The 14,381-nt window shown below is 57.3% G+C and overlaps 3 protein-coding genes across 3 annotated transcripts; 1 reads left to right on the top strand and 2 right to left on the bottom strand.

Annotated features, from left to right (window-relative positions):
• Window positions 1-2,570: 2,570 nt before the first annotated feature.
• Window positions 2,571-4,039, bottom strand: LOC130381056 (uncharacterized). Its single transcript, XM_056588477.1, has 3 exons — window positions 3,823-4,039; window positions 2,759-3,566; window positions 2,571-2,662 (listed from the first exon to the last, which is right to left on the bottom strand). The coding sequence occupies exons 1-3, from the start codon at window positions 4,021-4,023 to the stop codon at window positions 2,571-2,573; spliced, it is 1,101 nt and encodes a 366-aa protein (XP_056444452.1). The 5' UTR covers window positions 4,024-4,039.
• Window positions 4,040-4,551: 512 nt separating this feature from the next.
• Window positions 4,552-6,108, bottom strand: LOC130381055 (uncharacterized). The gene is made up of 7 exons (XM_056588476.1): window positions 5,969-6,108; window positions 5,799-5,885; window positions 5,590-5,676; window positions 5,349-5,426; window positions 5,070-5,237; window positions 4,659-4,765; window positions 4,552-4,555 (listed from the first exon to the last, which is right to left on the bottom strand). Exons 1-7 carry the CDS (start codon window positions 6,086-6,088, stop codon window positions 4,552-4,554), a joined length of 651 nt encoding a protein of 216 aa, XP_056444451.1. The 5' UTR covers window positions 6,089-6,108.
• Window positions 6,109-7,530: 1,422 nt separating this feature from the next.
• LOC130381054 (SH3 domain-binding protein 4-like) lies at window positions 7,531-13,427 on the top strand. The gene is made up of 5 exons (XM_056588475.1): window positions 7,531-7,589; window positions 7,870-8,024; window positions 9,243-11,527; window positions 11,896-12,084; window positions 13,200-13,427. The coding sequence occupies exons 1-5, from the start codon at window positions 7,531-7,533 to the stop codon at window positions 13,425-13,427; spliced, it is 2,916 nt and encodes a 971-aa protein (XP_056444450.1).
• The last annotated feature ends 954 nt before the right edge of the window (window positions 13,428-14,381 follow it).

Genomic DNA, 14,381 nt, shown 5'->3' with positions numbered 1-14,381 from the left:
TATGTTACTTTCTTTTCCACTATTGTTGTAGCCATACAGCTATTCACAGCACACCTGTGCACTCTTTAGCAAGCTACTTGTTTAGTTATTATTTGTATTGTGACCTGTGGGCTCAATTTAGCCTCCATCTTCAACCTACAAGTATTTCAACTATAAATCATTTTGTGTGCATATTATATTGCAATAGTAGTATGTTGCTTCCTCTTGTGGAGTGGATCTGGCTAATGATTCGAATAAGATGACCAGCAAATAATTCTTAAAACATTTGTTAATATATAAACATTTTTATTTATTACGTTTATTTTAACATATAACATAGATACTATACACTGGTAATCTTATTTCCTCCTCTCCGCCAACCACTGCTCCTTGGTCAGGGACTCGGAGGAGGGGCAGTAGATTTTCCCCTTGTACTGGCTGTGGCCAGTCGCTGCACTCCGGGGCTCCCCACACCTCCTGCATTTATTTGCCTCCCCAGTCCTGTTGTAAGGCCTCTTCCGTTCTGCAGGAGGCACTGCTGAGGGGACAGCAAACATAATGGGGGCTGGGCGTGAGGGTAGCGCAACAGGGGGTTTACCGGGAGGAATGATGTGCTAGGGAGGGATTGGGTGAGGGCAGGAGTGCCGGAGAGAGTAGGGGCCCGGGGGAGGGCAAAAACAAATGGAGCAGGGGCCCGGGGGAGGGCAAAAACAAATGGAGCAGGGGTGCTGCTGATGACAGGGGCAGGGGTGGGAGGACAGGGAAACAGCCGCCTCTGGGCTGTCTTCATCCTGGGCCTTACAGCCGTTGCAGGTGCCGTTGCTGGTGCTGGTGCCGGTGCTGGTGCTGGTGCTACGGCTGCGGTGGCAGTGGCTGTGGCCCTCCGGTTCATTTTGGCCCGCCCCGCTGTGCTCTCCGGGAGGTGGTAGGAATATTTCACCAGGCCCGGGGTTTGAGGAGCCACAGCGGGGCGGTCCATACCCGGAGGTAAGACCACGGTGGCAACAGGCACAGGGGCAGGCAGGTCCACACCCTGGCACAACACGGAGACACCCTGCCTGGCCACCCTCCTGTTGTGCCACTGGATGAGGGTGGTCTGGTTCACCTCAACCAGCTGCAGGCTGGTGGTGGACATCACGGCCCCGTTGGCCAGGATGAGCTGTCTGATCCTGCGGTAGTCCCTCAGGATCAGACTCCACCTTGAGAGGTACCCCTTCCCCTTCTTGGTAGGGGAAGGGTGGAGGGTGCAGAGCCTAACACAGATGGCATCAACCAGGCGGCAGCATGAAGGCCACTGTGCAGGAGATGCACTCGCTGTTATGGTGCATCTCCGCAAACTGTCCACACCCGACGTGAACTCTCCCTTCTTCTTCGGCGACCTGAAGCGCCCCGTCAGCAGCCTGTCCTGGTGCCGTGCATGGTACACCGCCTTCTGCTGGTCGTAGGGCAGCAGGTCCTCCCACAGGCGACGATGATGCCGACATCCCGGTTGCTGAGGGCCAGGCTGGTCTGGCTCCTCAGCCCCACCAGATACTCGGCTAGGCGGTCCACCCTCTCCAGGCCCGGGATGTTGTTTTCATCCACTGCCTGAAAAATAAAACCATTTTAACATCGATGCTGGACAAATAGGAAAGAAATCGAAATGTTATGTTTCACTATTGCTCAAAGGTACTTACCAACTGCTCAACAGGAACCTGTGGGGCGGCACCCGGAGCGGTGACAGCAGATGACGCAGGTGGAGGTGGTGGTGGAGAAGGAGGAGGTGGAGCAGCGGACCAGGAACCACTGGTGGAGGGCTGAGCCGGTGGTGGAGGAGAAGGAGGAGGTGGAGCAGCGGACCAGGAACCACTGGTGGAGGGCTGAGCCGGTGGTGGTGGAGAAGGAGGAGGTGGGAGCAGCGGACCAGGAACCACTGGTGGAGGGCTGAGCCGGTGGTGGAGAAGGAGGAGGTGGAGCAGCGGACCAGGAACCACTGGTGGAGGGCTGAGCAGGTGGTAGTGAAATGAGGGCAGAGAAGAGCTCCAGACTAGCCTCGGTGTCGTCTGTGAAGCCCTCATCCTCTGCCTCGTCGCCCAGGTCCTCCAGCAGCTGCTCCGTCTCCTCCCCCTCAGGATCCATGTCCTGCATGCACTTCCCCGTCTGCATGTAGAGGTAGTCAATGCCTATCAACTCTCCTGGGAATGAAAACAACATTTTGATTAGCAGAATAAGTACATCAACATGTGTGGAACCCATATTAATGTTGGTCTGAATATAGATAGAAAGTGAGCAGCCCCCATTCATTATTTGATTATAGCACCTTCTTGTTGTGACTTGTTAACATATTTATGATGACAGATTGGACGACAGAATATGCAAATATGTGAATCTAATCTGTTTTGCATAATTAACAACATTTCATTATAAACGTATACATGCCTGGTCGTCATTTCATGTCCCAGTGTAAAGCATTCAGTATTCAGTGCAACTTACCAGTGTACTTGCTGGGGAGGCGGAAAGAGGGGACAAACATCTGTCCAAACACATTGGTGCCAAATGTGTTCACACAGTGTACCAGATCCCCTGAGTAGCTGAGGAGAGCGGACATCTTCTCAGCCACAGCAGCAGCAGCCCGGTCCTGGTTCCACCGGTTCAGCCCGTCCAGCAAGTAGGAGCTGGAAGTTCAGGTCATTGGCCTGGGTCCCTGAAAGTACAGAATATTGTATTGTAAAACATGTATTACCAATAAAAGTAAATGGTCGTCAGTGTGTTAGACGCTGGTGATGCCATTAAAACTCACCTGGAATAAAGCGGTTCAGGTGGCAGTGGAAGGACTCCAGTGACGTTGAACCTCGCGCACACCTGTATTTGGTGAGGACGACGCCGTCCTTGGTGGTGGTGGTGCCGGTCTCTGTGTACAGAGGCACACCTGGCAGGTCCTGGATGCACTTGACGTGCCTCTTCTGAACCCGCCAGATGTGCTCCATCCTCACCTGGTCCAGGAGGGGAACACCCAGCAGGTCCCTGCCTTTGTCCCCCATCAGCTCCTGCAGCAGGGCCTCCACCTGGCGGATGGTGGCCTCCTCTCCACGGGTCCTCCGCCTGCAGTACAGCGCCAACTGGGCCTTGGTCAACCGGCTGTCCACCAGAGCCTCGGAGATGCCGGGCACACCCTCCCTCCGGAGCTCCTCCCTCTTGGCGTGGCGCAGAAGGGCCACATCTTCAGGGTCCCACTCAAACAGGCAGACGGAGAGCGTGGCCATGAAGATGGGGTACAGGGCGTGGGCGTCGGTCGTGCATCCGGCCGCAAGCCGCCGAAGGAAGTGCCAGATGTCCAGCCGGATGACGAGGTCTGGCCAGCCGCCGAACCTGGCCTGCAGCTTGCTCTCCCCTCCCGTCTCCTTGCAGCAGCCACAGTCCACATAGAGGAGTATAGGGGGAGCCACGCCCGCCTCGCTGTAGCGCCTGATGAGGCCTGACACCATCCGGTCCAGTCCAGGTCCCTCCTGGGCTGTCAGGACGCTGATCAGGACCTGCCCCTTCTCGTTGCTGACGGAGGACACCCAGAGCGCCGTCCCCTTGGCGGCTCCAGCCAGCTTTTTGGTCATCTGGAATTAATCAGAATAAACTAATTCAGAGTGCTTTCAAAACAGTAATATAAATTAGAATAAGAACAAAACAGAAGCAAAATATATATCTAGGAATAAACATATAAAAGAGGCATTTACACACGCAAAAATGCACATCAAATAAACATTGACACATTTGTGACTATAACTTCAATGGCTCCCAAGCTGGGATATGGTGTTATGAGAAAACCCATTTCATATATTGTTGATGCATTATTACTGATGTCCTTTTTACCTTCTTTGTAGAATCCATTTTTAAAATGGAGCCAAAGGTGGAGGTGATGCTGGCCTTGATGTGACCCATACGGCTCATCAAGTCCTTCCCGTACACCGTCAGGAGCCACCTGTTGGTCGGGACAGCGATAGGCTCGGGGGGGCTCTGACAGACCACAGGGAAGAGACCGGGCCTGCGGGCAAAGTCATTGGCCAGCTCCATGTAGCGGGCCAACCGCTGCAGCCACTCCTCGCCGGGTTTCTCCCGCAGCTGTTTGGCCAGGCGTGTGGAGCTGTTGCCGAGGGTCCTCTCCCGTAGCATCCGGATGACACGGATGTCACACGCATACCTTTGTGGACAGGTATGATTGTATCAAATTATTTAGTTTGGCTGGACAAAGAGTTTTCTATGGGCAAAATGTTATAAATATTTTTGATCTAATATTGATGGGGTTTAGTGTGATCAAATATTGCTATTTGCTGGATTACTGATTACTGAAAAAAGATATTTGCTTTCATGATCTGAACTCACTTGCGGGTCAGGATGAGGCGGAACTCCCCGCGGAGAGCCAAGCTCAGCTGGTCCAGGACGGTCTGGCTCGTGGACAGGTAATTTGATATGCAACTGGAGGAGTTGCACCTGAGGGTCTCCGTCACCATCAGGTAGTACCTGTCCACGTCCAGGACCTTCCGTGCCCTCTTGTGGATGCCGGCCCGGTGAGCTGCCCCTTGCACTGGGGGCAGGACAGCCTCACCTTCCACAGGTGGTAGGGCATCCACACCAGGAGCCGGTGCATAAAAAAGCGGTCTGGTGATGGGACCTGGTTGTAGATGAGGGCAGGAACAGGTGGCTCATACCAGAGCTGGACGTCCGGTCGCAGCCGCTGGTTCCTCCACAGCGTGGATGCAATCCAGCGCTGGTCCTGCTGGGGAATGGTCTTCCTCATTTCCACCGGCAGCCAGAACTGAGCAGCAAGAGGAGGAGCAGGGAGGGGACCAGGAGGAGCAGGGAGGGGACCAGGAGGAGCAGGGAGGGGACCTGGATGAGCAGGGAGGAGACCTGGAGGAGCAGGGAGGAGACCTGGAGGAGCAGGGAGGAGACCTGGAGGAGCAGGGAGGAGACCTGGAGGAGCAGGGAGGAGACCTGGAGGAGCAGGACTCGTATCTGATTCACCCTACATAAAGAAAAAGAAAAAGATCATAAATCATCTATCCGCTACACGCTACAGTATGTAAGACCTGTAGAGAGGTTATTACAGTTGCACGAACCAGAGGAGAAGAGCTGGTCCTCGCCGCCGACATGATGGGGCTGGATGGAGGCAGAGAGAAAGGGGAGACAGGCCTGTAGAATCTGGGACTGGAAGGGGGCGTCACTCGAGGTGGGGTAGCGGATGGAGTGCTTCTCCCAGACGGGACAGTGGCAGGGCTGGAGGGACGCTGGGAAGAGGGGGAAACAGAGCCGATGAAGTACAATTACAAAACAAAGATAGTGTTGGCTGTATGGCTGTGTTCTTAGGCATCAGGCACAGCTATAGGTACATCAATTACCTCAACAGGCCTCCTGGTCAGATTGACATTCGGCTTGGCTGCAGCAGACAAAGTCCCACCAAACCGCGCTTTCTCAAACTGAAAATCAACCAAGAATAGTCTTAATAAAATGGTGTTAAAAATGACATTATACACACACCAGTGATACGCATGAAAGTTATGTAAACACACAGATCTGAGATGAGTTGATCATGGCTAACCAGGTGAATGACATGGTATTTAATGTGATGGAAATATTCACCATCGCCAGCGTCAATGCAGGCCTCCCAGGGCTCCGTGCAGGCGCAGCAGAGGTGGAGGCAGAGGTAGCTGCAGGGCTTCTCACAGACTGACAGACAGAAACAATAAAACCATTAAACAAGCATTAATACTAATCAATATGGGATTTTGTCCACATCACAAATTGTAAGCCTACAAAATGCATTTATTTCACCAGGCTCTCAATATTACCTGCTGGGAGTGAAAGCCACAGGTACATGTCTGGGCTATCCCTAACATTAAGGTCTGCCCACGCAGCATCATGGGACACTTCTCAATCTGTAATTAATTGAAAAGAATGATTTACTTAGACACAATTGGTTCACTTTGGAGTTTTGGTTTACTGTTGGGGCAAAGCTTACCTTCTGGTAGAGGTTGTGCCACTTGGCCTGTTTTGGAGATGGCCTGTTCCCTGCACTGGAGGGCCAAGTGCCAGAAGAGGCAAATGCCCTCAGGCGGCTCACCCACTCCTCAGACCCCATGGATCGATGCTTCTTAGTAGACATCTGAAGACAAGGGGAAGAATGGCCAAGTTACCATACATTGTCAAAGACATATGCTATATATATATATATATATACCTATATATATATATATATATATATATATACAATACGTGTGTGTGTGTGTGTGTGTGTGTGTGTGTGTGTGTGTGTGTGTGTGTGTGTGTGTGTGTGTGTGTTGTGTGTGTGTGTGTGTATGTGTGTGTATGTGTGATACATACAAAATAATCCCTAGTATATCCCATGTAATCTAAAATGGTTGTTTACCGTACAGGTGAATTAAAATGGTCGTTCACCGTACAGGTGAATTAAAATGGTCGTTCACCGTAATCGTACTACTAGTTCCTACTGAGGCTGACATGCAATAAATTAACAAGAAATTGACCCAAGTTCGTAAAGTTAAACCGATGCTAACATGCTAGTAAATTAACCAAAGTCAGTGAAATGACAAGGAAAAGTAGTGACATGTCCGGACAAGGTAAGACAATCCGCACGGTCAGACTTTTGGATTAAATAATACCAATATTCAGTAGAAACGAATTTAGATCGTCGATCATTTCAAGTTAGTAAAGTTAAACCGATGCTAACATGCTTGTAAATTAACCAAAGTCAGTGAAATGACGAGGAAAAGTAGTGACATGTCCGGACAAGCTAAGACAATCCGCACGGTCAGACTTTTGGATAAAGTAATACCCTATATTCAGTAGAACGAATTTATAACGTCGATAATTTCCGCGATTTATTGGTTCTTAAATGTAAAGCATTTGTTGTAATGTAAATTGCAAACAGTTACATTGCAGACTAGTTTTCAGAAGAGCGTACTTGCTACCGTTATTACCGCTACCTTTTCCAGAGCATGACCTGTCCGAATTTATAGGGTGGATCATTTCCGCGATTGGATGTGTTAAATGTGTTAAATGTGTTTTAATGTAATTCAAACCCTTACCTTACAGAGTCGTTTTAAGGAATGACGATTGAATACGTGTGGTTTGTTCTACAGTTAAAATCCATTCCGAATTCGGAGCGTCGCTAGCCTGTCCGTGATTGGCTTAGCGCAGGGAGAGAAATGGACAGTGGAACGTGTGATTGGTCATTCTGGTGAAAAGATATGGAAGAGAAATGGAGAGAAATGGACAGTGGAACGTGTGATTGGTCATTCTGGTGAAAAGATATGGAAGAGAAATGGAGAGAAATGGACAGTGGAACGTGTGATTGGTCATTCTGGTGAAAAGATATTGGAAATCCGATGATTTGGTTGGACGATCCAGAATCTAAAAAGCAGACGGATCGGATTTAAGCCGACCACCACCAGATTAGGTCAGACAGACTTTTAGGTACACAGACACACTGGTAGGTAGACGGACACACAGACAGACAGACTGACAGACTGTGTATGAGAGTGAGACAGGTTGTTGTGTCTCATGTTGGGCGATGGAGAGGCTGAGGAGACGGTGAACATTGGAGTGAGATACAAACCCAGGTAAGACTCCCCCCACTGAGAGGGTAAGACCCCCACTGAGAGGGTGAGACCCCCACTGAGAGGGTCCTCTCTCCCTCTCCCTCTCTCTCTCTCTCCCTCCCCATCTCTCTCTCTCTCTCCCTCCCCCTCTCTCTCCCTCCCCATCTCTCTCTCTCTCTCTCTCCCTCCCCCTCTCTCTCCCTCCCCATCTCTCTCTCCCCCTCCCCCTCTCACTCTCTCTCTCTCTCTCTCTCTCACTCTCTCCTCCCACTAAACTGATCTGTCTACTTCCTGTGTGCAGGCTCAGAGCGGCCAATGGGAACGCAGGACCGAGGGGCCTATCCATGGCATCCAATCGGATCGTGCTGCTCCGCTGCCGGTCAGAGGTCGCACCGGGCGACCCCCGGCCCGGGGTCACGGAGGGGTCAGGGGTCAGAGGTCACACACCTGGAACAGGTGAGGTTCATCTAGGCTCCTAGCAGACTCCTTCATCCTTCAGCTAGTCTCCTAGCTCCTAGCAGGCTCCTTCCTCTAGTCTCCTAGCTCCTAGCAGGCTCCTTCATCCTTCCTCTAGTCTCCTAGCTCCTAGCAGGCTCCCTCATCCTTCAGCTAGTCTCCTAGCTCCTAGCAGGCTCCTTCATCCTTCCTCTAGTATCCTAGCTCCTAGCAGGCTCCCTCTTCCTTCCTCTAGTCGCCTAGCTCCTAGCAGACTCCTTCATCCTTCCTCTAGTCTCCTAGCTGGTCTAGGGGACCAGGACTGGTGCCGTGTTCTGATATCCATACTTCCATGAGTACACTTAAACGTAGTACACTATCCGCACTCAATATAGCTCAAAAGCTATTTGAATCAGAAAAAAGCTATTTGTTGATTGTTTTTCGAACGCTTACATTAAGGCTCAATTTAGACGTAGACAATCTTGACAGAAGTGGCGTTTTTATTCCGCGTTTAGACGAGCGTCTTTGGGGGGCAATCTGCAAAAGTGTGTGAAATTCGATATAGTATCCACGCCAGGTGGCGTCTAAACGAAAGGCACATCTGCTCAAATATTGTGTCGCATTCACCCGCAAGCGTCGTCATGTAACCAGGGCCTTATTGGCACATGGTGGGCTGTACGGACCTGGTAGCCGTTCAACGAGAGCTCTTTGACGCTTGCGTTTTTATTTGGTCACACTTGTTGATGACGTTACTGTTGTGTTGACCAATCGAGTACATGGTCTAACGTTCCGTGGCCGGAGCGGATTTGGCGGGAGCGGGCAGAGAGGCAGGGGGGAAAGAAAGGAACATAACGGGCAGAGCGCGGACCACCGAGGCCACAGTGGCCGATGGGCGCGGACCACCGAGGCCACAGTGGCCGATGGGCGCGGACCACCGAGGCCACAGTGGCCGATGGCCATACGATTCTAAGAAGGGCGTCACGGCCGGCGGCAAAGTTCCTGCCCCGGCAGCCGTTGAGTACGCAAAGTGTCGATCAATCAACCCACAGTCAGCGGTTTGATCGATTTGAGCACACCCTCCGGGCCCTCTCAGTACACTTCTTTTGGCCCGATCCTAAATTGGAAGGCCCCTACGGGCTCAGACTGCATACAGTGAGTAGGGGAGGAGTGGATAGTGGAACCCGCCACTGGGCCAGGCCTGGGGGCGCTGATCAGTGTGCTCCCTCCCCTCCCTCCCAGGGGCTTCACCTGGGGGCTGGTCGCCGGAGCCCCCCCAGGAGGAGGTGGGGGCCGTGGGGGACCCCCCGCAGGAGGGCGAGGTGGTGGCCGTGCGGGACCACCTCCCCGGCAGCTTCGCGGCGCTGGGCTTCAGCGCGGGCGAGCGTCTGGTGGTCTTGGACGCCTCGGGGCCCGACTGGTGGTACGCCCACAACCAGCGGGAGATGGGCTTCATCCCCGCCGCCTCCGTCCGGCCGCTGGGCCCCGCCGACCGCCCGGGGGGGGGCCGCGACGCAGGGGTCCCGGGGGAACGGACCGGGGTCACCCTGACGCCCGTCGCGCCCGACACCTGCCTGCCGGGCGGGGGGGCGGGGCCGGGAAGGAGTGGGCGGAGCCTCAGGGGCCCGACGGACCTCATGGTGTTTGAAACCTCGCCCCCCCTCCCCTCGGGGCCCCGCCCTGTGTCGGGGGAGGGGGGGCCCCAGGGGGTCCGCAGCCCTGATGTGTGCAGCGCCTCGCCCCCGAGCGGGCCCCGGGACCCCCCGTCCCTCAGGGGCCGACGCTCCCGCAGCCTGTCAGAGCTGTCCTCCCCGGGCCCGCCCCCCCCTGGCCCCTCCCCCGGCCACGCCCCCCTCCGGGCCCCCGCCCCGGAGCAGTTCCAGAGCCGGGACTCCTTCCGGGCGGCCTGGCTGAGCCACCGCCGGCTGGCCCGCTCCTGCCACGCCCTGGACTCGCTGGGCGGCGGGGGCCCCGGGGGGGGGCCTGGGTGGGGCCAGACCCAGCCGGTGGAGGCCAGCGTGGTGTGCCGGCTGGACCACCGCGGGGGGGTGGTCCAGCTCCCGGACACCCACATCAGCGTGCTGGTCCCCGAGGGCCAGGTGGGCCCCGGGGCCTCCCAGCAGGTGTCCCTGCGGGCCCTCCTGGACCCCCCCCCGGCGCTGAGCAGCGAGCTGTGCTCCACCGTCAGCCCCCTGCTGGAGCTCCGGCTCAGCCACACCGAGGCCCCCTCCTTCCTGACCCTGGAGGGCCGCGTGGCGGTGGCCCTGCGGCGGGACGGGGGCCCCGAGGCGCGGCTGCTCTGCGTGCGGAGCCCCCTCCGGGAGGGCCCCTACGCAGCCGTCCCCGGCACCTACCTGTACCGCGACACCGTGCAGGTGCAGCTGGACCGCCTGCAGCCGCTCATGTACCTGGCCCTGGTGGTCCAGGCCGCGCCCCCCCCCGCCGGGGCCCCCAGCGGGGGGCCCGGCCCCTCGGTGTGGGAGCAGGTCCTCAAGAAGATGACCCTGGGGCTGTACGGCCCCAAGCACCTCCACCCCTCCTTCAGGGCCGTGACCGCCCTGTTCGGCCACGACTGCACCCCCCAGACCCTGCTGGTGGGCGGGGGGGCCGCGGTGCTCCACCTCTGGGGGAAGCACCAGTTCGTGCTGGGCGCCCCCCAGGACCTCCGGGTGGCGCTGTACTCCAACACCCCGGGCTACGAGGTGGGGGCGGGCGAGGGGCTGATCCCGGGCGTGGCCGTGCTGCTGGGGGGGCCGGGCCGGCTGGTGCACACCCTGACCGCCCGGGGGCCCGGCCGGGGGGCCGCCTTCACCCTGAGGGTGCAGGTCCGGGACCCCCTGGACGCCGTCCTGGCTCAGTTCTGCGTGCAGACGCCGCCCCCTCCGCCGCTGTCGGCGGGGGCGGGGGCGGGGCCCCGGAGGTTCCTGAAGAGGGCGGAGGTGGAGCGCATCCTGCTGTCGCCGCTCGCCGTGCCCTCCAAGCCGCCCGGCTTCCAGGACCGCCGCCTCACCAACCTGCGCTTCGGCCGCCTCACCAAGACGGTGTCCCGGCGGCCCCGGGACCCCTACCTGCTGGAGTACCGGCGCGGCGATGCCGTGGCGCTGCTCAGCGAGGAGCGCGTCCGGCTGCGGGGCCGGCGCCGCACCAAGGACTGGTACGTGGGCTGGAGCCGCGGCCGGCTGGGCCTGGTGCACGCCGCCAACGTGCGGCCGCTGGGCCGGGTGCGGCCCCCGGGCTGGGAGGGGCCCGACGTCACCACGGCGGCACTGCTGGAGCAGGGGGTGGCGCCCTGCCGCCGCCTGACCTACGTGTACGCCTCGCTGCGCACGCTGCTCATGGAGCAGGTGGGCGGCTGGCGGGCCTTCGCCGACGCCCTGGGCTACGGCGGGCGGCCGCTGGCCTTCTTCTGCTGGGCGGCGCCCGACACGGAGCCCGAGAGGGTGGCGTCGGTGCTGGGGAGGCTGAAGGAGGACTGCAGCGGGGCCGGGAGCCCGGGGCGCCGCTGCTTCCAGAGGGAGCTCTTCATGGTAGGGCCCCGTGGGGGGGGGGGGGGGGGGGGGGGGGGGAGAGAGAGAGAGAGAGAGAGAGAGAGAGAGAGAGAGAGAGAGAGAGAGAGAGAGGGAGAGAGGGAGGGAGGGAGACAGAGAGAGAGAGAGAGAGAGAGAGAGAGAGAGAGAGAGAGAGAGAGAGAGAGAGAGAGAGAGAGAGAGAGAGAGAGAGAGAGAGAGAGAGAGAGAGAGGGGGAGAGAGAGAGAGAGAGAGAGAGAGAGAGAGAGAGTGAGACAGAGACAGAGAGACAGACAGAGAGAGTGAGAGAGAGGGACCCCCGTGCCTCCCCCTCACCCCCGTGCCTCCCCCTCACCCCCTCACTCCCCCCCTCCCCCCCCCGCCACAGGCGCTGCTGAAGCTGGACCTGCAGGGCCTGGTCCTGAGGCTGCTCCAGGACCAGGCCCTGCTGACGGCGGCGGTGGAGCTGGGCCCCCTCTGGAGGGAGCTGGCCCCCCGCCTCGCCCACGTCTCCCCCCGGCAGATGGACGCCTACGAGGCCCCGCACCGCGACCGCAGCGGCCTGCTGGACCACCAGGTGAGGACCAGTGGGGGCACTGGGAGCACTGGGAGGAGGTACTGGGAGAACTGGGAGTAGGACCACTGGGAGGAGGTCCTGGGAGGAGGGGCACTGGGAGGAGGACCACTGGGAGGAGGACCACTGGGAGGAGGTCCTAGGAGGAGGGGCACTGGGAGGAGGACCACTGGGAGCACTGGGAGGAGGTACTGGGAGCACTGGGAAGAGGTCCTGGGAGCACTGGGAGGAGGTACTGGGAGCACTGGGAGGAGGACCACTGGGAGCACTGGGAAGAGGTCCTCGGAGCACTGTGAGGAGGTACTGGGAGCACTGGGAGGAGGACCACTGGGAGCACTGGGAGGAGGTACTTGGAGCACTGGGAGGAGGAGGTACTGGGAGCACTGGGAGGAGGTACTGGGAGCACTGGGAGGAGGTACTGGGAGCACTACTGGGAGCACTGGGAGGAGGTACTGGGAGCACTGGGAGGAGGTACTGGGAGCACTGGGAGGAGGACCACTGGGAGCACTGGGAGGATGTCCTGGGAGGAGGGGCACTGGGGGGAGGACCACTGGGAGCACTAGGAGGAGGTCCTAGGAGGAGGGGCACTGGGAGGAGGACCATTGGGAGCACTGGGAGGAGGACCACTGGGAGCACTGGGAGGAGGTACTGGGAGGAGGCACAGGGAGGAGGACCACTGGTAGAACCCCCACTACCCTTTCCACCCTCTCTCCCCCCAATAGCAAAGTCAGTTACCCATAGCAACGGTCTGTTACCCACAGCAACGCTCTGTTACCCTTAGCAACGCTCTGTTACCCACAGCAAAGCTCTGTTACCTTTAGCATCGCTCTGTTACCCACAGCAACGCTCTGTTAACCATAGCAACGCTCTGTTACCCACAGCAACGCTCTCTTACCCACAGCAACGCTCTGTTACCCACAGCAACGCTCTGTTAACCATAGCAACGATAGAGACTCAGAAATAGCAGAAAGCCCTAATTGACCAATCACGGTCGAGTGTTCGTCAAAGCCGTGTAATAACATGAAGTAACCAATGACGATGCAATAACCCTGCTCCCTGTCCCTGCCCCCTGTCCCCGCCCCCTGGCCCTGGCCCCGCCCCCTGGCCCCACCCCCCAGTCCATGTGGCGGCCGGCGTACGACTTCCTGCTGACCTGGGCGGCGGCGGTGGGGGACTGCTGCCGGGACGTCCTGCAGGAGCTGCAGCTGGGCCTGGACCGCATGCGGGGCCCGGCCCCCCGGCGCTGGAGGCACCTGACGGGGGTCCTGCTGCTGGTGCACGCCCTGGAGCCCCTCAGGGCCGCCGCCTTCTGCCCCCGGCCCACGCACCCCGACACGCCCATCTAGACCGGGGGCCCAGCTAGAGCCCCCATCTAGACCGGGGGCCCCCATCTAGACCGGGGGCCCATCTAGACCGGGGGCCCATCTAGAGCCCCCATCTAGAGCTCCCATCTAGAGCCCCCATCTAGACCGGGGGCCCCCATCTAGACCGGGGGCCCAGCTAGAGCCCCCATCTAGAGCCCCACACCCCCATCTAGACCGGGGGCCCCCATCTAGACCGGGGGCCCCCATCTAGACCGGGGGCCCAGCTAGAGCCCCCATCTAGAGCCCCACACCCCCATCTAGACCGGGGCCCCCATCTAGACCAGGGGCCCCCATCTATTACCTCTCTCTCTGACTGATTGATTATAACAGTATGACCTCTCTCTGAATGACTGATTATAACAGTATTACCTCTCTCTCTGACTGACTGACTGACTGACTGACTGATTATAACAGTATGACCTCTCTCTCTCTGACTGACTGATTATAACAGTATGACCTCTCTCTCTCTCTCTGACTGACTGATTATAATAGTATGACCCCTCTCTCTCTGACTGACTGATTATAACAGTATGATCTCTCTCTCTCTCTGACTGACTGATTATAACAGTATGACCTCTCTCTCTCTGACTGACTGATTATAACAGTATGACCCCTCTCTCTCTGACTGACTGATTATAACAGTATTACCTCTCTCTCTGACTGACTGATTATAACAGTATGACCTCTCTCTCTCTCTCTCTCTGACTGGCTGATTATAACAGTATGACCTCTCTCTCTCTCTCTGACTGGCTGATTATAACAGTATGACCTCTATCTCTCTGACTGACTGATTATAACAGTATGACCTCTATCTCTCTGACTGACTGATTATAACAGTATGACCCCTCTCTCTGACTGACTGATTATAACAGTATGACCTCTCTCTGACTGACTGATTATAACAGTATTACCTCTCTCTCTGACTGAGAACCTGAG

Source organism: Gadus chalcogrammus, chromosome 4 (assembly GCF_026213295.1).
Source record: "Gadus chalcogrammus isolate NIFS_2021 chromosome 4, NIFS_Gcha_1.0, whole genome shotgun sequence".
Taxonomy (NCBI): Eukaryota; Metazoa; Chordata; class Actinopteri; order Gadiformes; family Gadidae; genus Gadus; species Gadus chalcogrammus.
Note: the sequence above shows the minus strand (reverse complement) of the source record. Positions and strands in the feature narration are given on the sequence as shown.

Bases quoted from the DNA above. Each gene is read 5' to 3' on its own strand.
- LOC130381055 (XM_056588476.1), bottom strand. From the start codon at position 6,088: ATGGGGTCTGAGGAGTGGGTGAGCCGCCTGAGGGCATTTGCCTCTTCT. The intron at 5,427-5,589 runs GTGAATATTTCC...GTTGATTTTCAG, and splicing joins CTGCATTGACGCTGGCGATG to TTTGAGAAAGCGCGGTTTGG. The intron at 4,766-5,069 runs GTTCGTGCAACT...CTTGCTGCTCAG, and splicing joins GGACCAGCTCTTCTCCTCTG to TTCTGGCTGCCGGTGGAAAT.
- LOC130381054 (XM_056588475.1), top strand. From the start codon at position 7,531: ATGTTGGGCGATGGAGAGGCTGAGGAGACGGTGAACATTGGAGTGAGA. The intron at 8,025-9,242 runs GTGAGGTTCATC...CCTCCCTCCCAG, and splicing joins AGGTCACACACCTGGAACAG to GGGCTTCACCTGGGGGCTGG. The intron at 11,528-11,895 runs GTAGGGCCCCGT...CCCCCGCCACAG, and splicing joins TCCAGAGGGAGCTCTTCATG to GCGCTGCTGAAGCTGGACCT.
- LOC130381056 (XM_056588477.1), bottom strand. From the start codon at position 4,023: ATGGAGCTGGCCAATGACTTTGCCCGCAGGCCCGGTCTCTTCCCTGTG. The intron at 3,567-3,822 runs GTAAAAAGGACA...GATTAATTCCAG, and splicing joins AAATGGATTCTACAAAGAAG to ATGACCAAAAAGCTGGCTGG. The intron at 2,663-2,758 runs GTGAGTTTTAAT...CTGTACTTTCAG, and splicing joins CCTGAACCGCTTTATTCCAG to GGACCCAGGCCAATGACCTG.